General features: G+C 52.9%; 10 protein-coding genes across 10 annotated transcripts; 5 read left to right on the forward strand and 5 right to left on the reverse strand.

Moving 5' to 3' along the window:
• Nucleotides 1–218: 218 nt before the first annotated feature.
• N7443_010514 (pseudouridine synthase DEG1) lies at nt 219–2,054 on the forward strand (the record flags this gene model as incomplete). Its single annotated transcript, XM_056890570.1, has 1 exon — nt 219–2,054. One exon carries the CDS (start codon nt 219–221, stop codon nt 2,052–2,054), a length of 1,836 nt encoding a protein of 611 aa, XP_056737061.1.
• Nucleotides 2,055–2,106: 52 nt separating this feature from the next.
• On the reverse strand, nt 2,107–2,833 carry N7443_010515 (PIG-H family GPI synthesis protein; the record flags this gene model as incomplete). The annotated part of the gene is made up of 3 exons (XM_056890571.1): nt 2,107–2,184; nt 2,238–2,440; nt 2,497–2,833. 3 exons carry the CDS (start codon nt 2,831–2,833, stop codon nt 2,107–2,109), a joined length of 618 nt encoding a protein of 205 aa, XP_056737062.1.
• Nucleotides 2,834–3,069: 236 nt separating this feature from the next.
• Nucleotides 3,070–3,769, forward strand: N7443_010516 (ubiquitin-like protein HUB1; the record flags this gene model as incomplete). The annotated part of the gene is made up of 3 exons (XM_056890572.1): nt 3,070–3,490; nt 3,544–3,682; nt 3,748–3,769. The coding sequence occupies 3 exons, from the start codon at nt 3,070–3,072 to the stop codon at nt 3,767–3,769; spliced, it is 582 nt and encodes a 193-aa protein (XP_056737063.1).
• Nucleotides 3,770–4,440: 671 nt separating this feature from the next.
• N7443_010517 (ribose phosphate diphosphokinase subunit PRS5) lies at nt 4,441–5,851 on the forward strand (the record flags this gene model as incomplete). The annotated part of the gene is made up of 2 exons (XM_056890573.1): nt 4,441–5,742; nt 5,795–5,851. 2 exons carry the CDS (start codon nt 4,441–4,443, stop codon nt 5,849–5,851), a joined length of 1,359 nt encoding a protein of 452 aa, XP_056737064.1.
• Nucleotides 5,852–6,584: 733 nt separating this feature from the next.
• N7443_010518 (H(+)-transporting V0 sector ATPase subunit d) lies at nt 6,585–7,840 on the reverse strand (the record flags this gene model as incomplete). Its single annotated transcript, XM_056890574.1, has 4 exons — nt 6,585–6,668; nt 6,726–7,609; nt 7,668–7,756; nt 7,809–7,840. 4 exons carry the CDS (start codon nt 7,838–7,840, stop codon nt 6,585–6,587), a joined length of 1,089 nt encoding a protein of 362 aa, XP_056737065.1.
• Nucleotides 7,841–8,094: 254 nt separating this feature from the next.
• On the forward strand, nt 8,095–9,979 carry nop58 (RNA-processing protein NOP58; the record flags this gene model as incomplete). The annotated part of the gene is made up of 3 exons (XM_056890575.1): nt 8,095–8,219; nt 8,331–8,491; nt 8,550–9,979. The coding sequence occupies 3 exons, from the start codon at nt 8,095–8,097 to the stop codon at nt 9,977–9,979; spliced, it is 1,716 nt and encodes a 571-aa protein (XP_056737066.1).
• Nucleotides 9,980–10,375: 396 nt separating this feature from the next.
• N7443_010520 (uncharacterized protein) lies at nt 10,376–11,249 on the forward strand (the record flags this gene model as incomplete). Its single annotated transcript, XM_056890576.1, has 3 exons — nt 10,376–10,381; nt 10,433–10,588; nt 10,734–11,249. The coding sequence occupies 3 exons, from the start codon at nt 10,376–10,378 to the stop codon at nt 11,247–11,249; spliced, it is 678 nt and encodes a 225-aa protein (XP_056737067.1).
• A 595-nt stretch (nt 11,250–11,844) lies between these two features.
• On the reverse strand, nt 11,845–13,727 carry N7443_010521 (glycosyltransferase domain-containing protein; the record flags this gene model as incomplete). The annotated part of the gene is given in 3 exon segments (XM_056890577.1): nt 11,845–12,948; nt 12,959–13,495; nt 13,566–13,727. The coding sequence occupies 3 exon segments, from the start codon at nt 13,725–13,727 to the stop codon at nt 11,845–11,847; spliced, it is 1,803 nt and encodes a 600-aa protein (XP_056737068.1).
• Nucleotides 13,728–13,950: 223 nt separating this feature from the next.
• On the reverse strand, nt 13,951–15,018 carry N7443_010522 (uncharacterized protein; the record flags this gene model as incomplete). The annotated part of the gene is made up of 1 exon (XM_056890578.1): nt 13,951–15,018. The coding sequence occupies one exon, from the start codon at nt 15,016–15,018 to the stop codon at nt 13,951–13,953; it is 1,068 nt and encodes a 355-aa protein (XP_056737069.1).
• Nucleotides 15,019–15,646: 628 nt separating this feature from the next.
• Nucleotides 15,647–16,798, reverse strand: N7443_010523 (slipin family protein; the record flags this gene model as incomplete). Its single annotated transcript, XM_056890579.1, has 3 exons — nt 15,647–16,379; nt 16,432–16,549; nt 16,606–16,798. 3 exons carry the CDS (start codon nt 16,796–16,798, stop codon nt 15,647–15,649), a joined length of 1,044 nt encoding a protein of 347 aa, XP_056737070.1.
• Nucleotides 16,799–17,984: the final 1,186 nt, after the last annotated feature.

A 17,984-nucleotide genomic window follows, 5' to 3' on the forward strand; every position in this document is an offset into this window, starting at 1 on the left:
CATAAAAAATTACGTCAAGTACCAAAAGCTCCGCGGACTTCAATTTCCCACCGTTAAAGCATATCCCACCTCGACATTGCTGGGCCGTTTGCACACTCAAACCCCTCAGTGGCATGTGGAGGTCATCAGCAAGGCTCAGTATACCGAGTTATATTCGACGAAGCGCCATTACATCGCAAACGCGTTTTCTGAGCGAGCACCGCCCACAACCACAAACCATGGCGGGCACCGGCGACGATGCACGCCCCGACTATACAAACTGGAGCAGTGCCAGCCTGATCAATCGAATCTCCGAGCTCGAGCGGCAACTGCATTCTCAGACTGCGCGGTACAACGCGCCGACAACGGCGGCACCGGAAGTGACACCCACCGCACCCATCTCTATCGACGTCCACGAACCTGCGATTCCACTCGCCGAGCCTGCGGCTCAGCCCTCGAAGAAGCGTGCCCTCTCACCGGGAGGTGATATCACTCATACACCTGCTCCTTCGCGAGGCGCCAGGCCAGATCGTGGTTTCGATCCGTCTAAATATTCGACTCGGTTCATTGCTCTCAAGTTCGCCTACCTGGGTCAGAAATACAATGGTCTCGAGCACACGAATGGGAATGCTACGCCTCTACCTACAATTGAGGAGATGTTGTGGAAGGCCATGCGCCGGACACGGCTGATCACCCCCGAGACATCTTCGGAGGACGAGCCAAATGATGTTGAACCAAGAGCAATGCGGCCCTATTCTATTTACTGGGATGGATGTGATTACTCAAAAGCCGGAAGAACGGATCGCGGTGTGAGCGCATTCGGCCAGGTCGTTGGAGTTAGAGTCCGCAGTGCACGGCCCAAACCCAAGCCCAAGGCTGCTTCAGGACAAGAGGCCGATGCGATGCAGATCGAGGAACCGTCCGTGAACAAGGACTGGGATGATGTGGCTGATGAATTGAACTACATACAACTCCTAAACAGGGTTCTGCCTGAAGATATCCGTGTTCTGGCCTGGTGCCCCAACCCACCGCCTGGTTTCGATGCTCGCTTCTCCTGCCGTGAGCGCCGATACCGATACTTCTTCACTCAGCCTGCATTCTCCCCTACTCCCGGTTCCTTTGGCTTCGCGGACCGCACAGGCAAAGCCAATGGCCCGCGTAGCAAGTTCCGCGAGGGCTGGCTGGATATTGAAGCTATGCGCGAAGCTGCCAAGCACTTCGAGGGAATCCACGACTTCCGGAATTTCTGTAAGCTGGATACCAGCAAACAGATTGAAAATTTCGAGCGGATCATCTATCATTCTGATATTGAATTCGTGAACCCGAAGTCTAACCCATTGGGTTATATCGGTCGACCTGGATTCCAGGCGGTAGAGGGCCATGTCTCCGATGTGGATATGGAGACTTCTGAGAACCCCTCTGCCTCTACCCCCCAAGTTTATTCATTCACCCTGCACGGCTCTGCCTTCTTGTGGCACCAGGTCCGCCATATGGTCGCAGTTCTGTTCCTGGTCGGACAAGGGCTTGAATCTCCGTCTATTGTCGCCGAGCTACTGGATATTGCCAAGAACCCGCGGAAGCCAACATACGAGATGGCATCCGATGCCCCTCTGGTTCTGTGGGACTGCATTTTCCCCGACGAGAGCTCTGGCAGCCGGGAAGATTCTCTGGGTTGGGTCTATGCCGGCGACCCACGCCTGAACAAGACCCAAAGTGCTAAAGGTGACAGCAAGTTTGGCATGAAAGGCGTGGTTGATGGATTATGGTCTGTTTGGAGACAGCGCAAGATTGATGAGATTCTGGCCGGCGCATTGCTGGATTTGACAGTCAGCCAGGGTGATCAGACCCACGTCCAGAACCTGGAGGGAAAGCAGGGAACGGGCAAGAAGCAGAGCAGGGGTGTCAAGGTCTGGCTTGGAGCGGATGAAGCTCGCCTTGGTGGAAGATATGTGTCCATTTCGGACAAAACCAAAACGGACCTGGTGGAGGTCCAGAACGCCAGGTGGCTGGTGTCTAAAGAGCGCAAAATGGCCGCAAAGGAGCAAGAGGCTGCGTCGAAAAATCAGACTGCTTGAGAGATGTACATACTCATTATATTGGACATGAGCGAGGGCTTTCCCCAGCGCATCATGGCTTTGCATCATAGAGACAACGCCTGGAACCTCTCCATACTTCTTCTAAAATCTCACGCTTTGGTAGCATTTTCTAGATGGGGAGTGAGTTAGCCCAGAACCTACGCAAGCTGACAGGAGACCCACTGGGAAGACCACCAAGACACCAGGCTCGCCTTCGACAATGACAGCCAGATAGAATCTAACCTCAAAGCCTTTAAAGGCTTCATGGATGACGATATCTTGAATCTGCGTGGTAGGAATAAATCTAGTCGCGGCAGTCGAGAGATAGGTAGAGGATGAGGTGGAAGTTTGGATGCCGAAGCCACGGATAACCAGGAGCGATTCCTCTACATGGCAGTAATTAGACTGTGCGCAACGAAAGCAACGAATTCAAAATCCATACCAGTATAACCTCTGCGGAAGACTCCCCACACCACCAGGATGCTGATGACTGCGATTGCCCATGGGTTGTTGTATGTGTCCACCAGATCGCAAACCTTGATTCCGAGGGAAGACGACCACACTTCCTGCCAAGGTATAAATCGACCTTCCTGGTAGAAGAAAATGTGCCGCAAACGCGTTGTTCCAACTATGATAACACAGCAGAAGAGAATGGCGCGTATAAGAACCTGGACGCCAAAGAGGATCTTCGCGGGGGAACTGGAGCGTCGAGGCGCATTCGAGACAGTGAAGCTGACAGTAGTTGGAGAAGGCCGCTGGACTTGAAGTCGACCGGGCATTTTGAAGAATAGAGCGAATAGCACCACTTAGAAGCTCGAGACCATTGAAGCTATCCGTTGGATCTTCAGGGACAACGCAAAGAAGCTCATCTGGGACCAAATGGCGCGCTAGTCCTGCTTAGGTTAGATAAGAGCTGCAATTCCCCGGTCACGTGAATCCATTGGCTCATTCTCCGTTGACATCAAGGCTAGCTAGTCGGGCACCAACATATCTCCCTGCTTTCCCATCTTCCACGATGGATAACCGGACACGAAGCCAGTCTCCCCGCCGGCGGGACGATGGCGACCGATATCGACCTAAGAAGTCCGGAGGCTTTCGATGGAAGGAAAAGCGGCGCGACGACGATGCCCGTGGGGACGATCGCAAATTAGATCGAGGATATCGGGACCGAGGAGACCGAGGAGACCGACCAAGATCCCCACGGAGGGATCGCGATGGCGACAGATACAGAGATGGCGACCGTGACCGCGACCGTGACCGCCGACGCGATGACCGAGAGGCACCCCGGGAAGACCGCGAGAAAAAGAAGGAGAAGAAAGAGAAGAAGGAAAAGAAACCCGTCATGCCCCAGTCATCAGAGCCTATGATTGTCGTTCATGTCAACGATCGTCTGGGTACTAAGGCGGCGATTCCCTGCCTGGCTTCGGATCCTATCAGTTCGTATCCTTCTTCTTGGGCCATACCAGTACAGTACACTGACTACTTCCAGAGCTATTCAAGGCCCAAGTTGCCGCTCGCATCGGCCGCGAGCCCCACGAGATCCTTCTCAAACGCCAAGGCGAACGACCCTTCAAGGACCAGTTAACGCTGGAGGACTATGGCGTGAGTAACGGAGTCCAACTTGATCTGTGAGCCTCAACATCTCCCTCCTTCCACAAGACCTCCATGAGTAAGCATACTAACAATCATCTAGGGAGGTCGGAACTGGCGATTAAGGGAACCAACCAGATCGAATATCCAAGAGTGTTTTCGGGGTGTTTTGCTACGGAACCGGAGCATGGGGAGCGTTACGAATTCATTTCAATGTGTTATTTCATATACTTTTTTTTCCTCCAACGCCGCCTGTATCTATGGGACAATGGAATGCTGCACTAAGCATGCACTTTTTACCTCGAGGTCTTACTAGTACCTATAGGGAAAAGTACTTGCTGACCATTTGCATATCCTGCACCGCCGTTTTCTGCCGGTTCATTCCCGTTGCTGCGGGGCCTCAGGCGCACTTTGCCCGATCCGGAATTATATTGAGCCTGAGGCATCCAACGGCAGCCAACTGCAGCCAACCCGAGGCCAAGACTTGTTCCACTCTCCAAAAGAGGCTTTTTTTCTAACGCGGGACTCACGAGCTTCTCGTTTTTTTTTCTAGATCTCACTCCAGTGCTGCTTGCCTTCACCTCGTGTCTGCGTCATGAGGTAGTCGCTTTACTCTCCACTCTTGACTCTATTGCCTCCTCCATCCGATCTTCTCTTACATCAGTCCGACATCGCCCCAGATTTTCTCTGTTTTCCGCCAAATCCCTCGACCACCTCCTCCATTCGATCCAGCGCCTTCCTGTCTCCCCCTCTTACAACCTCCTCCGAAGCCATTGAATCAAGATAATCAGAAGCCATGGTCCGCAATCTTGTCGTCATCGGTGGCACGTCCCACCCGCAGTTGACTCAGAGCATCTGCAGCGTGTTGGGCATCCCGCCGGCGGATGTTCTGCTGTCCAAATTTGCCGTGGGTGAGACCCGAGTCGAAATCCAGGAGTCCGTTCGCGGTAAGGATGTCTACATCATCCAATCTGGAGGCGGCAAGGTCAACGACCACCTGCTGGAGCTCCTCATCACCATCTCCGCCTGCAAGACTGCTTCTGCCCGACGAGTGACCGCTGTTCTTCCTCTGTTCCCCTACTCTCGCCAAAGTGACATCCCCTACGACAAGACTGGAGCTCCTCTCGTAAAGTCATCTGTGCCGAACCGACCCAACAATGGCTACACCTTTGAGAGCACCCCGCCCACCCCGGGCCTGGGCGCTAAAGCTGACGGCCTCGGTCTGAACGGAATCGACAACCTCCAGAAGAGCCTCGCCAGGGCCCAGATTGAGGAAAGCAACGGTAGTCCCGTGAAGCGACGTTCCGGGAACGGACTTCCGCGGAGTGACACCAACGAGTCCCTCAAGTCCATCGCTACGAACGGGGCTGCCGAAGACTCTGCAAGCTCTGCTTCCTCTAAGATCAATACTTTCCAGCCGCGCCCTGGCTATAAGCAATGGGTCGCACAAGCAGGCACCCTGGTGGCCGACCTGCTTACCTGCGCCGGTGCCGATCACATCATCACTATGGATCTGCACGACCCCCAGTACCAGGGCTTCTTCGATATCCCGGTCGACAACCTCTATGGCCGTCCCCTTCTGAAGAGCTACATCCAGCGCAATATTCCCAACTACAAGCAGGCCGTCATCGTCAGCCCTGATGCTGGCGGTGCCAAGCGCGCCACTGCCATCGCCGATCAAATGGGGATGGAATTTGCCCTAATTCACAAGGTTCGTTCAGGCACACTTAAATCGCGCGGTAACCCAAATGGACCATCTGACTGGCCCTCACAGGAGCGACGCCCCACAAAGATCACTGACCGCCAGAATGCGACCATGATGCTGGTTGGCGACGTCCGTGATCGGATAGCCATCCTGATTGACGATTTGGCTGACACCTCGAACACAATCACCCGGGCTGCTAAGTTGGTGAAGAACGAGGGTGCCTCACAGGTTTACGCTCTGCTCACCCACGGTATCTTGAGTGGTGACGCCATCGACCGCATCAACGCCAGCGCCCTTGACAAGGTTGTTGTGACCAACAGCGTTGACCAAGGTGACCATCTGCGCCGTTGCCCGAAACTGGAGGTGTTGGAGGTCGGCCACGTTTTCGCCGAGGTGAGTAACATTCGTCCGATTGTCCGCGCCACATGCTGACCGCTTCCTCTAGGCAATCCGCCGCGTTCACCACGGTGAAAGCATCAGCGTTCTGTTCCAGTATGACTGAGTTCCAATGATTTGAACTCCCAAAAAAGAGCTGGATTCCATATCCCAGATCTGGCATATGCAATGAATTTCTTTGGATTTAATACGGCGTTGTTGATGCGAATTTTTTATTCGCAATGTTTTACCTACCTGAAATTTCCCAATATAGAACCACGGTCATAGTAGACTTGGTACACCGAGAGCGTTTTGTGTATTTGTGATTCTCTGTCGCTCTCTTGGTCTGGCTGGCTCCCAAGTTACCTGTTTTATCTAGCTATCTCTCTGCCGCCGTCTGCACATAGTACATGCCTGAATTAAAATCAATAATTCAAGCACGGTTACTCTGTTCTCTGTCTGATGCGTCATATGTCTAGTCAAGTACCCTGTACAACTTATACCACTTAGAGCGGCTTACACTATGCCACAAGGGGCTTAACACTCAAGAGGCCAGTAGGCAAGGCTCTTAGAGGTGCAAACCAAGGAGGCATCGGGACGTTCATCTAGTTGATGAATTTCGTTCTTCTATAGCACAATGGGAGATCAAGGAAGATAACCGAACGCCTCAAATCGAAAGCCAACAAAAGCCGAAACCAGATGTGACCATGGCCTCGGCCAGGGGAGGTGATGCGCTCACTTTCAATACTCAAAAAGAACAAACTGGGTACTCGATACAACAAAATTGGCAGAAGCAATATCGCTCAGCCAGAGGTTAGGTACAAAGAAGTAGAGGGAACGAGATCATGGCGTGTCTGCGTCTAGAAGACGGAGATGAAGTTTCCAATTCTCTCCTTCTGGTTCTGGGCAATGCATTCCGAGATCCACGTCACGTTGCGGATTTCCTGTCGAAGTGTCAGTGATTAATTTTTAAACACAGATACTTTTTGTGGTGCTCTTACCTGCTCCTTTAGTTTCATCCACCCGTACACCACCGCCGGGGTGAATTGACGTGTGAAGACCAACTTCGACATCTCCATCTCCTTCTGGTAGAAAAGATCCTCCAGGCTCTTGCCATCAGCTGGGCCTCCACCCATACCACCCATACCACCACCTTGGCTCAGTCCCACGGCGTCAAAGAATGACTTGTAGTCAGCATTGGCGCTGACAGCCAATGCCACACCCTCGACATCCTCAGCCCGGGAAAGCATTAAGGTTCCCTCAGGGTAGAGCTTGCCAAATTCGGGGTACAACTTCCTCCGCTCTGGCCTGAGCAGGTCGGTACCGAAAGAGTTGAGGGTAATGTTGATGGAACGGCGATCGGCCTCGAACTGCAGGATCTCGGACATGACATCTTGCGTGGGGCCAGCAAAGTCGGGGTGGGTGTTTACAAAGTTGTAGAAGTCCTCCAGGTAGTTCTTGAATAAGGTGTTTCGAACAATCTCAATGTTCAACTCGTCAAGGTCCTGGTGGCTCAGACTACTCTTGAAGTATGCGGCGAGAGGAGTCTCAATGAGTACCGAGTTGTAGAGTTCTTCGATATTAGTTGCCACGCACAGAACGGGCAGTGTCTCGAACCAGCCCAGCGGGTGGCATCGCTCCAGGAGTTCTCGAGTATCGCGCTCGTGCAGGGTGCCAGTAATCAGGAGGGCAATGTTGTCGATCATGTATCCGTAGGTCAGGTACTCGAGGAACTTGGCAGTTGAGCCGGTGGACTGTGCGATCAGATACCGGAACTCAGCGACCAGCTTGTCGGTCATCTTGCCTGCGAGAGCGGAGGTAGAGGGGTTGGGGGGAAGAGCGGCGAGGAAGTCGCCGTAGGACGGGCCCAGCTGGAGCTTCACATCTATGAGGTAACTTGTTAGACACATCATTCCACTGTGCAGATAACAAATAGGGTGTACCGTCAATGGTCTCGCATTGTGTCAAGTTGGAGTAGTTCTGGCCAGTCAGAAGGCTGTTCCGATACCCTCGAACGATACCTTCAACGTATCTGGACTTCCGTCAGTGCTGGAACAATCCCAGAAGAGCCATAAATCACTTACCCGGCATTAACATTGAAGAAAAGGCCCTCCATGGTGCGTGGAGTGGAAACAGATGAAACGGGGAGTCGCCAGCTACACTTGAAGCTCGATGTACGGCGGGTGGTTATGTAAGCCACCGCCACAGCGTGGCTTCGACTTTTGCACTTTTTCTTCCGTGTAAAATTTCTAGTTCTCCTCCAACGGTGATTGCGTCCACGGTCCACCCCTACCTCTTCATTCTTTTGCATTTAGACCGGGGTCTTGTTTCTAAGTTTTTTATTATACTACACGCCGTGGTTTGCCCACCATGTCGCTTTTCCTCCTCACTGAGACCAGTGCGGGCTATGCCCTGCTGAAGGCCAAGGACAAGAAGCTCCTGAAGCGCAAGGACATCGCTGAGGATGCTTCCACTGCTGAGGGTGTCTCTGAAATGTATGTGCAGCATTCCGGCGTGCTGGAAAAAAGTCTTCGTGCGCGCAGATAGTTTATTGCGTCGGCGCAAATTTTTTTGTTGCGGGCAGACGATGCTAACCGACCATGTAGGTTCAAGTTGAAGGGTTTCCAGAAGTTCGACAGCGCTGCTACTGCCGTTGAGGAGGCCGCTGCCATCATTGAGGGCAAGGTCACTCCCCGTCTTGCCTCCCTTCTCGATGGAATCAAGGACGAGAAGAAGGGCACTCTCGCCGTTGCGGATGTCAAGCTCGGTATGTACAATTGAGTTGGAGCCCACTTTACGGCGAATTGGTCCTAATTGCCATCCAGGAAACGCTATTGGCAAACTTCCCGGTTTCTCTATTGATCTGGTTGCCGACTCTACTACCTCCGATGCGTTCCGTGCCATTCGTGAGCACCTCGCCGCCCTCATCCCCGGTTTGGCTCCCAGTGACATGTCCGCCATGTCCCTCGGTCTTTCCCACTCTCTTGCCCGTCACAAGCTCAAGTTCTCCCCCGACAAGATCGATACCATGATCGTTCAGGCCATTGGCCTGCTTGATGACCTCGACAAGGAGCTCAACACCTACGCTATGCGTGTTAAGGAATGGTACGGCTGGCACTTCCCCGAGCTGGCCAAGATCCTCAACGACAACATTGCCTACTCTAATCTCGTCCTGAAGATGGGTATGCGCACTAACTGGGAGACTGTCGATCTCTCAGAGATTCTCCCCGAGGAGATCGAGGCTGCCGTCAAGCTTGCTGCCGATCGCTCCATGGGTACCGAGATTAGCGAGGAGGATCTGGAGAACATTCAGGCCCTGGCCACCCAGGTCGTTGGATTCTCCGATTATCGCCAGCGTCTGTCTGGCTACCTCACCTCCCGTATGAATGCCATTGCTCCCAACCTGACTGCTCTCGTCGGCGAGCTCGTTGGTGCCCGCCTCATTGCCCACGCTGGTAGCTTGAGCAGCCTTTCCAAGAGCCCTGCCTCTACGATCCAGATTCTGGGTGCCGAGAAGGCCCTCTTCCGTGCCTTGAAGACTAAGCACGACACTCCCAAGTACGGTCTGATCTACCACGCTTCTCTGATCGGTCAGGCCACCGGCCGCAATAAGGGCAAGATGGCCCGTATCCTTGCCGCCAAGGCTTCCCTGGGTATTCGTGTGGATTCCCTTGCCGATTGGGCTGACGAGGTCACTGAGGAGGAGAAGGCTGCTCTCGGTACCGAGGCCCGCTTCAACCTTGAGCGCAAGCTCGCTGCCATGGAGGGCAAGCCCCTCAAGCCCCGCGGTGTGGCTATTGCTCCCAACGGCACTGCCCAGCCCCAGAAGTTCGACTTGAACGAGGCCCGCAAGTACAACCCCGATGCCGATGCCGTGGCTGACGAGGAGCCCTCTCCCGCCAAGAAGGACAAGAAGGAGAAGAAGAAGGAGAAGAAGCTTGTTGAGGAGGTTTCCGACGAGGAGATGGCCGACGCTGACTCTGACGAGTCCGATTCCGATTCCGATAGCCCTGCCGAGTCAGAGCTCGAGAAGATGGCCGCCAAGGCCGGTCTCAGTGTCAAGCGTTACCAGCGCAAGCTTGAGCGAGGAGAGATCACTTTCGATAAGAAGGGCAACCCGTCATCCATCAGCAAGAAGGACGTGAAGAAGGCCAAGAAGGAGGCCAAGAAGGCCGACAAGGAGGATGGCAAGAAGCGCAAGCGTGACGACGACGGTGATGAGAAGAAGAAGAAGAAGAAGAGCAAGGGCGAGTAAATGTTTTCTTTCAAAAAGTTTCGCTATGTGACGGACGGCTTTTGCGGATCTGTATGATATCACTTTCTTTTTGTTTCGCGACCTGCTCGCATATGTTTGAGGGCATTTTCAAGGTTGATCTACGTGGTCTTTTCCTGGCGCAGAGGTGCTTGATGGTACAAGGCAGTACAGTTTGGCTGAATAATTTTGTTCATACTCTATGTCTCTGTAAATGTCTCTGTAGCTCGTGTCTAGTTTCCATCTCGCCGCATTTGTACTTTCTGACTTGGGCCTTTTTTTTCCCTACGGTTGTGCGTGTGGCCGTTGATCGGACCGCTTAGTTCTGCCGGCAGAACGAATAATTTTCCGCTCGTTCGACTCAACTTCCACTATTCATATATTCCCCAATTCAGCACAATGAGGGTAAGACATCTCTTGTTAGCAATAGTGACATCTTCTGACCTCAAATTGCAGATCCTTGACCCTCAATCAGCCGTTCTCACCAATGTCGAGGTGCTGGCATACTTGAACGCCAATCCACCCCACCGTGTTCCGCCACGGCCACAGCATTTCCGAGGGCCATGGGTCCCAAGCCCCGATCTGAGAGATCATAATACAGTTGTCAAAGAGGTAAGCCATTTACGAAGCCGTAGTCCGCGGTCCGTCGGAGCCATCGCAGCCCAACGAGAGACCCCCCGTACCTGCATATGAATCATCCACAGACCATGAGTTTCACAGGCTCCGAGATTGCAACGCAGAACCTAACAACACATAGATTCACAACTATGTCAGCCGCATATCCCCTCACCTTCTCAAATACCCCCGTCATGCATCCCGCCCATCCTCCTCCCAGTCCCACTCCCAAGCCGCCATGACCGGCACCATGAGACCCGGCGCCGGTGACGGTGAACCAGACCCCTCCATACTCCCTGAAGTTCCATCCAATGAGCTCACACCCATGGACTACGCCCTCCGCGATATCATTACAAAACTCCAGCCCTACGGACTCACAAAGGCGGAGATCGTCATGATCCTGAACCTGGGGTTAGGCCTCACCAACACTGCAGACGCGGAGGGGCATGCTGATGGAGATGGAGAGATGGAAGTTGATGAGGGACATACGAATGGCGTGGAAGGGGAGGAAGGGGAGAGTGAAGAGGACTACAGTGCCATGGCGCTATTTGATACTGTTGTTGAGGAGCGGGAGGATCGTATTGCTGATGAGGACGTGCCGGTTATTATGTCTATTATCAAGGAGACGTTGGCGGAAAATTATGGAGAGGATTTGTAAGGTGGCGATGGAATTGGTGCTTTGGTTTTTTATAGAGGCTTTTGATATCCCGAAGCGTAGCTTCAAATTTACAGACTTGGACTTCATCCAGATGTCCTTACTTTCCAAGGCTGGCTTTGAGGAGTAAGATTTTTATGTGGTATTTTATTGAATAGATGCATTATTCCTTGCGTCTGTCACGGCAATGCAGGAACGGAGATTAGATGATTCAATTGAGGCCCATGTCTGTCATACACCTCGCTCTACCGTACAAACGAAGCAGATCCTTGAAGAAAAAAAAATTGTCTAGCTGTCGAAGCTCTGAGTTTAATTTACACCAGCTCAATGAACTTACTGGCAACTATCTTGCATCTATCTTGCCTCGATCTATATTACAAACAACCCCGAACACCCAAACATGGCCACGTGCACAAGACATGGCTCCAAAAAAAAATCAGTGGTATCAAACAGAAAAAGGGTCCCGGGCATCAAATGCCAGGAACGAATATATGCAGGCTCTTCAACCCAGACTCGACAAGATCGGTCGTATACGGTAAGAGAGAAGTGGGACAGATCATCAAGGAACGGAGTGCTTTGGAAGCAAGATGGCTAGCACCTAACCCTTTTCAGGAACTCCCTCGGGCTCTATCCCGTAGATCAAGTTTCCAAATTTGTTGTAGACCGGTTCGTCTGGATCACTGTTTTCCTTCCCCCAAGGACCCAAGTCATCATCGAAAAGATCACGCTCCTGGCCTTCGCAGATCTCAGAAAAGGGAACCCAGGTCTCGTCGTCGGTCCAGATACCGCCTCGTCCGCCGCGCATATCCCACCAGTCTTGGCCGCCCAAAAGCGCGGATTGTGCAGCGTCGAAGCCGTGTGCGGAGCGGACGTATCTCCGGAGTAAGGCGCGCGCCCAAGGGAAGAACCACATATTCTCCCACCATGTATTACGGAGTTTGGAGTCGCCATTTAGGTGTGCGAGGACTGGAATGGTGGCAGAGTGGCCGTTCGTCATGAGAGGCACAGTGTGCCAGGAGTGGGTGCTTGGGTTGGGTAATTTGTCGAGAGTAGAGTTCCATTCAGGATGCGTTGTGAGCTCTTTTGCGAAACGAGTCTGGTTGAATGGACCCGGGAGGGCTGCGATATCATCTGGAAGGAGAAGACGAGACTCGCGGGGAACAGCCATCTCCATCTGTAGGCGCTCAGATTTGGTAACGTTACTATACTTGAGCCATTCAACATCGCTTTTGGATATAATCTGGTTGAAGAATAGCTCGGACTTGTAGTCCACGCCGATGCCGTACTCGTAACGATGTCCCGTCTCCAACCGCACACTGATACCCGAGATGTTGGTTCCATACCCAATGCCCAGGAGATTGGAGAACATTTCCACAGGCCAGCTAGCGGTTCGGCGACGCTCCAGCTCTCTCACCACTTCCTGCCGTCCAAACATTTGCGTGAGAGCCTGGTAATCGCCATTCTTCTTGTGCTGCTGATGGAGCAACCGCAGGACCTCATCATAGATCATTATCAGATCAGCAGCCTGGCCAATCACGGTTCCCGGGTTCAACCATCGAGGTCGGTTCAAATGTCCATCATGGTAATGGTCCGTCTTCCATCCATACACGTCCGGGGGCAGAGAGGACTCCGGGACGGACACGCAACCGGGATCGCTTTCCAATCCGGTGTAGCAGACTTTACTGGCACCGAACAGAACTCGCTGGGAGTACTTTTGCACCGTCGCCACTGGACCCCCCCAGTGTGTTCTGCACGGCCGCGAAACCATACTTCTTCTGCAACTTCTTGTTGTTCGTGCGCAAGATGTTCTGGAATCGTTCAACCAGAATCTGAGGGGGCAGCTGAAAAAACACGTCCAAAGCATCCACAACCAACACAAAATCGTGATCGTTGATGGTCTTGCTGTTCTTGAGGTAATTGCGCACGCGAGTGATCCGGTCAATCATGCGCTCGAACTCGGTTTTGTGAGCATTTTCGTGTCCGTATCCGAGTAATGTCGGAGGCGGGTATCCCAGGATCATCGCAGATGTCAATGTGCGACAGACACCGCGGGTTTGCGATGGGACAAAAGGCGTTTTCGGGGCATGGACGAGGACATGGAGGTAAGGATTGGGCTTCTCCAGGTCGTGCGGGAGGGACTTGTTGATCGAAATGCCTGACTTTTGAGGAAGAACGACCTGCGCATCTTCCGGGCGCTCAGGGAAAGGGTGGCGCGACGGGAATTTTGTCCAGAAATCGGGCTCGGGTTGCTATTCACGGGTCGTTAGCCATGTCCTCTCGAGAAGCATCCCGTCCAAGTCGGGAAAGATCATCACTCACCCTTGATGATGGCAAGAGCATGTATAGGAATAATAGGATTGTAAGGGCAGAGAAGGCGATCGACTTGGCTCGTCGGGATCGCGGGCGACGGTGATAGACCTGCCATAGCAGCGTCGAGGCCGCGTTTTTAGCCTCGTCGATAGACGGACTTAAGGGAGCCATTTCGGGCTAGTAAAAGACAGAGGTCAGAGAAACGCTGGACATGGCGCTGGAGCCCAGGACGTTACAAGATATTAAAAGGCCACGCGGGAAGTACGCAATCGAAGGTGGAGATGGAAACGTCCGCCGATCGTCCGTTTTCGGTACGCCATACGATAAGATTCCTACGCCTGAGCTGTATGCGTATGTGTATGTTCATATTTGATTCATTAATGGTATATACTCGCTATTCTAGATAAATCTCCTCCCGCAGTCGTTGAAGGTTGCGGAATAGTCCGCCGGCGGGGGCGCCACTATCGCTGTCGCGACGTTGTTCGCGTGATCTAGGTCCGCGTTGACTTTGCTCAGCCATTGCCTGCTGATGCTCCAAAACTCGCCGTCGCTCATCCACAATCCGTCCTAGAGCATCCACAAATCGTGCACGCGCTTTCTCTTCGGCAGATCCCTTCCATACTGCTGCCAATGTCCGCAATGTCTCCAAACGCTGGGTAGCGGCTTCTAATCCCTTGTGCCCTCCGCCCTGACTCTCCAGTAGCTCCAAAATTTCGTTGCGCAGCTTCTTCATGCTCTCTTGTCCTTTTTGTTCTTGGTCTTGTCCTTCAGGGCCCATCTCGGGGCCGGAAACCGAGATGAAGGAAGAAGAGAATGAGACCTCAGATGGCGGCAGAGGCCATTCCATTGCATCGCCAAAGGTTTGGACGACATCTTCTAATCTTGATCGCACTTGATTGAGTGTGCGCAAGTTGGTAATGTATTCTGGGTCGGCTGGGCCCTCGTCCTGTTGCTCCTCCGCAGCCACGCCTTCCTCCTTTGTAGATGTAGGATCCTCGGCTCCTTCTTGGACCGACTCTGTCTTCCGGCTTGTAGCAATGGTATTCGACTTCGAAGATTCCGGAACGAATTTGGCGATATCGTCGCGTAGCACCTCTGTTAAGGTTTCCGACAATCCGATCGTCTCCCCTCGTAACACCTCCACTTCGTATGCCAGTCGTCCACCACTTCGGAGTATCTCATCGCTAAGCTGGGATAATGTACTTGAGAGGCGCACGTTCTGCGCACTAATTTGCGAGAGCAAGGACTGGACCTGGGCGGACAGCTCGGTCAGAGGTACGGAGCCGGGTGCTCGAGAAGCATTGGGTTGCAATGACGCAACGGTCAATGGCGATAAGGAGTCATTCAGGAATTCGGCAGGATCGAAGTTCGGGTCTGCGAAGTTGGGTGTCGTGTCGGCCTGCGAATTGACGATCTTGGGTACAACTCGTGCTGTCGAGTTGTGGCTGTTGAAGGAAGTCATGAACGTAATGACTTATTCCTTCCGGCCTAGAAGATAGGATGACTTCTTGGGAAAGGTAATTCACGACACCGAATGAGTCTGGGGTTTGGAGGTGGTCAATTCTCCACGTTAGCTGCATCGCCCCTCTCCAACTTGGCTTCACCGCCTTGGGGTAGACAAGGTGCACGAGGTACTCATACAAAGCAACTACATAGTAGACTAGATAGTTGGCACTCTATGAGACCGCTGCAGATCTAAATGCCGACAAGTGCGATAAAAATTTCTCTCTTTGCGCAGCAGGTCTTTGTCCAGCACAGGACTTTCTACAACTTAAGCGGGTCATTCGTAATGGAGCAACAATTGAAATTATATTGGGGGAAAAGCTAGTTAAGTAAATTAAGCGCATATCACACGCAAATCTTGGGGTAATAGTGTCGTCAAAGAAGGTGGGTATCGTCATGGATCCAAATCACGTCGAGCATAGTACAAAACGTTGAGTTCCAGAAATTATGACCGCAAGCGAGTATTCTTCGCCGACTGCCAATGTCTCGGGGGCATTATAAATCACAAGCAGAAGTAGAAAGAGATCGTAACTTCAAATCAAAGGCGGGAACACATGTATGCCCGCTGTTTTTAACAAGCGAGTCGTCTAGATGTCCTCGACGACGCGGGCATTGATCGCACTTTGGAATCCGGCATCAACATTGGGGCTCGGAACTCCATAGTTGCTCGGGCCCTCGCCAGCATTCTCGGCGGCGGTGAACTGCTGCGACACATTGGGGGCGGAGGGCATGAAGATCACCTTGCTGCCGGAGGTCTTCGCCATGGCCTGCATAGCCTCGAGGTAGCGGATTTGCATAGCAGGCGCAGAGGACAGGATATCAGCGGCCTGGCGCATCAACTTGGCAGACTCGACCTCGGCGCGAGCAGCAATGACCTTGCTCTCACCGATACGCTTCGACTGGGCAGCCATGGAGAGCGATTCCTGCAGTTCGTTGCTGAAAACGATGTCCTTGATGAGCATCGACTCGACCTGGACACCCCATCCAACTGCGACCTCCTCGATAATCTCCGATGTGGACTGCGCGATCTCCTCGCGACGCTCGATTACGTCCTGCAGAACGCGGGCACCAATCACATGGCGCAGGGTGGTCTGGGTACGCTCAACGAGCGCCTGCTTCATGTTGGAGATACCGAAAGCCGCCTTGTGTGGGGAGGTAACTTGATAGTAAATGACGGAAGTCAGGTTCAGAGTGACGTTGTCCTTGGTCATGCAGACCTGGCGCGGCACTTCAGCGATCTGGATCTTGACGTCGACAGTGTACAGGTGCTCGCTGAGCGGGTTCACCTTGACCAGACCGGGGTCGACGGAACGTTCGAAGCTGCAGGTTGATTGTCAGATTTGACCATACTAGTGGGGAGTGTAGTACATACCGTCCGAATCGCGAGACTAGACCGACTTGACCCTGGTCCACAGGCTTGAATGGATTCGGGCAGCAGACGCAGCAGGGAATGGCACCACAGAAACCGATGCATCCTCCCAGGCTATGAACTATAAAGAAATCGAAGTTAGAGTGAATGCGATAGGTGTCGCCAGGATATACTTACTCATTCGGGCGTACCAGCCGTGTGCCTCCGGGTTGTCTTGATCATGTTCGATCGTAGAGGCATATCGGGGCTGCAAATCAGCGAGGCGAGCAGGCTGGACCTTGACCAGACCTCGATCGGGCGCAGGGTGTCGCTCCGGCTCCTCGACGGGAGCCTTGCTGGTACCAGCACCGTTTGTGCCGTTCAAAGACATGGTTGGATAGTGAGGATATTAAAATGGTGAAAGGTGATCGCAGTGAATCGAGTAAAAGGGATAGATGGGAGAACGAGGGGGGGGAGGCCATAAGGTTTAAATACAAGTAAACACCGTGACAAGGAGATCAGCCTTGCCAGCTTTCTCCGCAGTGGGTCGACGGTGCCCCAGCTTCACGCCAATTGTATTTTCCCCTTCAAGTCCCAAGACTCTCTCTAAGCCTCCATGGCTGAGTTCCCGGATCTACTTGATCTGATTGATGGACACATCCACTGGTTCTCCATAGGGTGGTTGCCCCGGAGTGCCGAGTACCCGAACTACTGAGTTACTGCGATAGTTCATTGTCTTCTTCGGGTATGAGGACCCCAACTACTGTCAACTGCTTTCCATCATGGCGGGCACACCGAAGTATGTGCAATGGACACTCTTAAAGGGAACCTCAGATTAAGGTGGTAATGCCTGGATGTAATGCTTCGACCTCCATTCTTGGACTCTTCCCTGGCCTGCGTTGTATCGATGTAGCATGCCAACCCCTTCCCATCGGGCCCAGACGTGAACGAGAACGAGCGACCAAGGGGACTCGGCATGTCTGGGCCATCGTCATACCACACGTGAGGCTCCACAGTCTTCGAGATGTTTTCTAGCGGCCCCCATCCATGAACAAGGGGGCTGTAAGAGGATGCTCGGGCGCGGCTGGGCGCTTCTTCGTGCTTTCTACAGGGTTGAGTTCGTGAGGCAGATACTGTAGCCAAGGTGAGCCGCGCTTGGACCTTGGAGACTGATTTCGCCGCAAGACTCGTCGACTGCGCCCTGACGTATAGACTTTCCCGAGCGGCTGTCCGATTGCGGCCCCCAATCTTGGCCCCAATCATCCTTGAACCACGGGTTATCTCGGGGCAGTGCTACGGGACGTAGAGCTCGTAATTGAGTCTATTGTCCTTGGAGTAGATCAGGTGGACAGGATCTCATGCCAATCATCATTCAGATATCGGGATCGGTGAATGTAGAGCAACGAACAACGAGCGACCTTTTAAACAAACACAGCCCATGATTATTAGGGGCACTGTTAATTTTCTCCATCAAATAAAATTTGGCGATTCCTTACATGAACTAGCATCATTGGTCTAGTGGTAGAATTCGTCGTTGCCATCGACGAGGCCCGTGTTCGATTCACGGATGATGCAAA

The sequence above is a fragment of the Penicillium atrosanguineum genome (assembly GCF_028827265.1).
Source record: "Penicillium atrosanguineum strain IBT 20685 chromosome Unknown utg000008l_segment0_segment0, whole genome shotgun sequence".
NCBI lineage: Eukaryota > Fungi > Ascomycota > Eurotiomycetes > Eurotiales > Aspergillaceae > Penicillium > Penicillium atrosanguineum.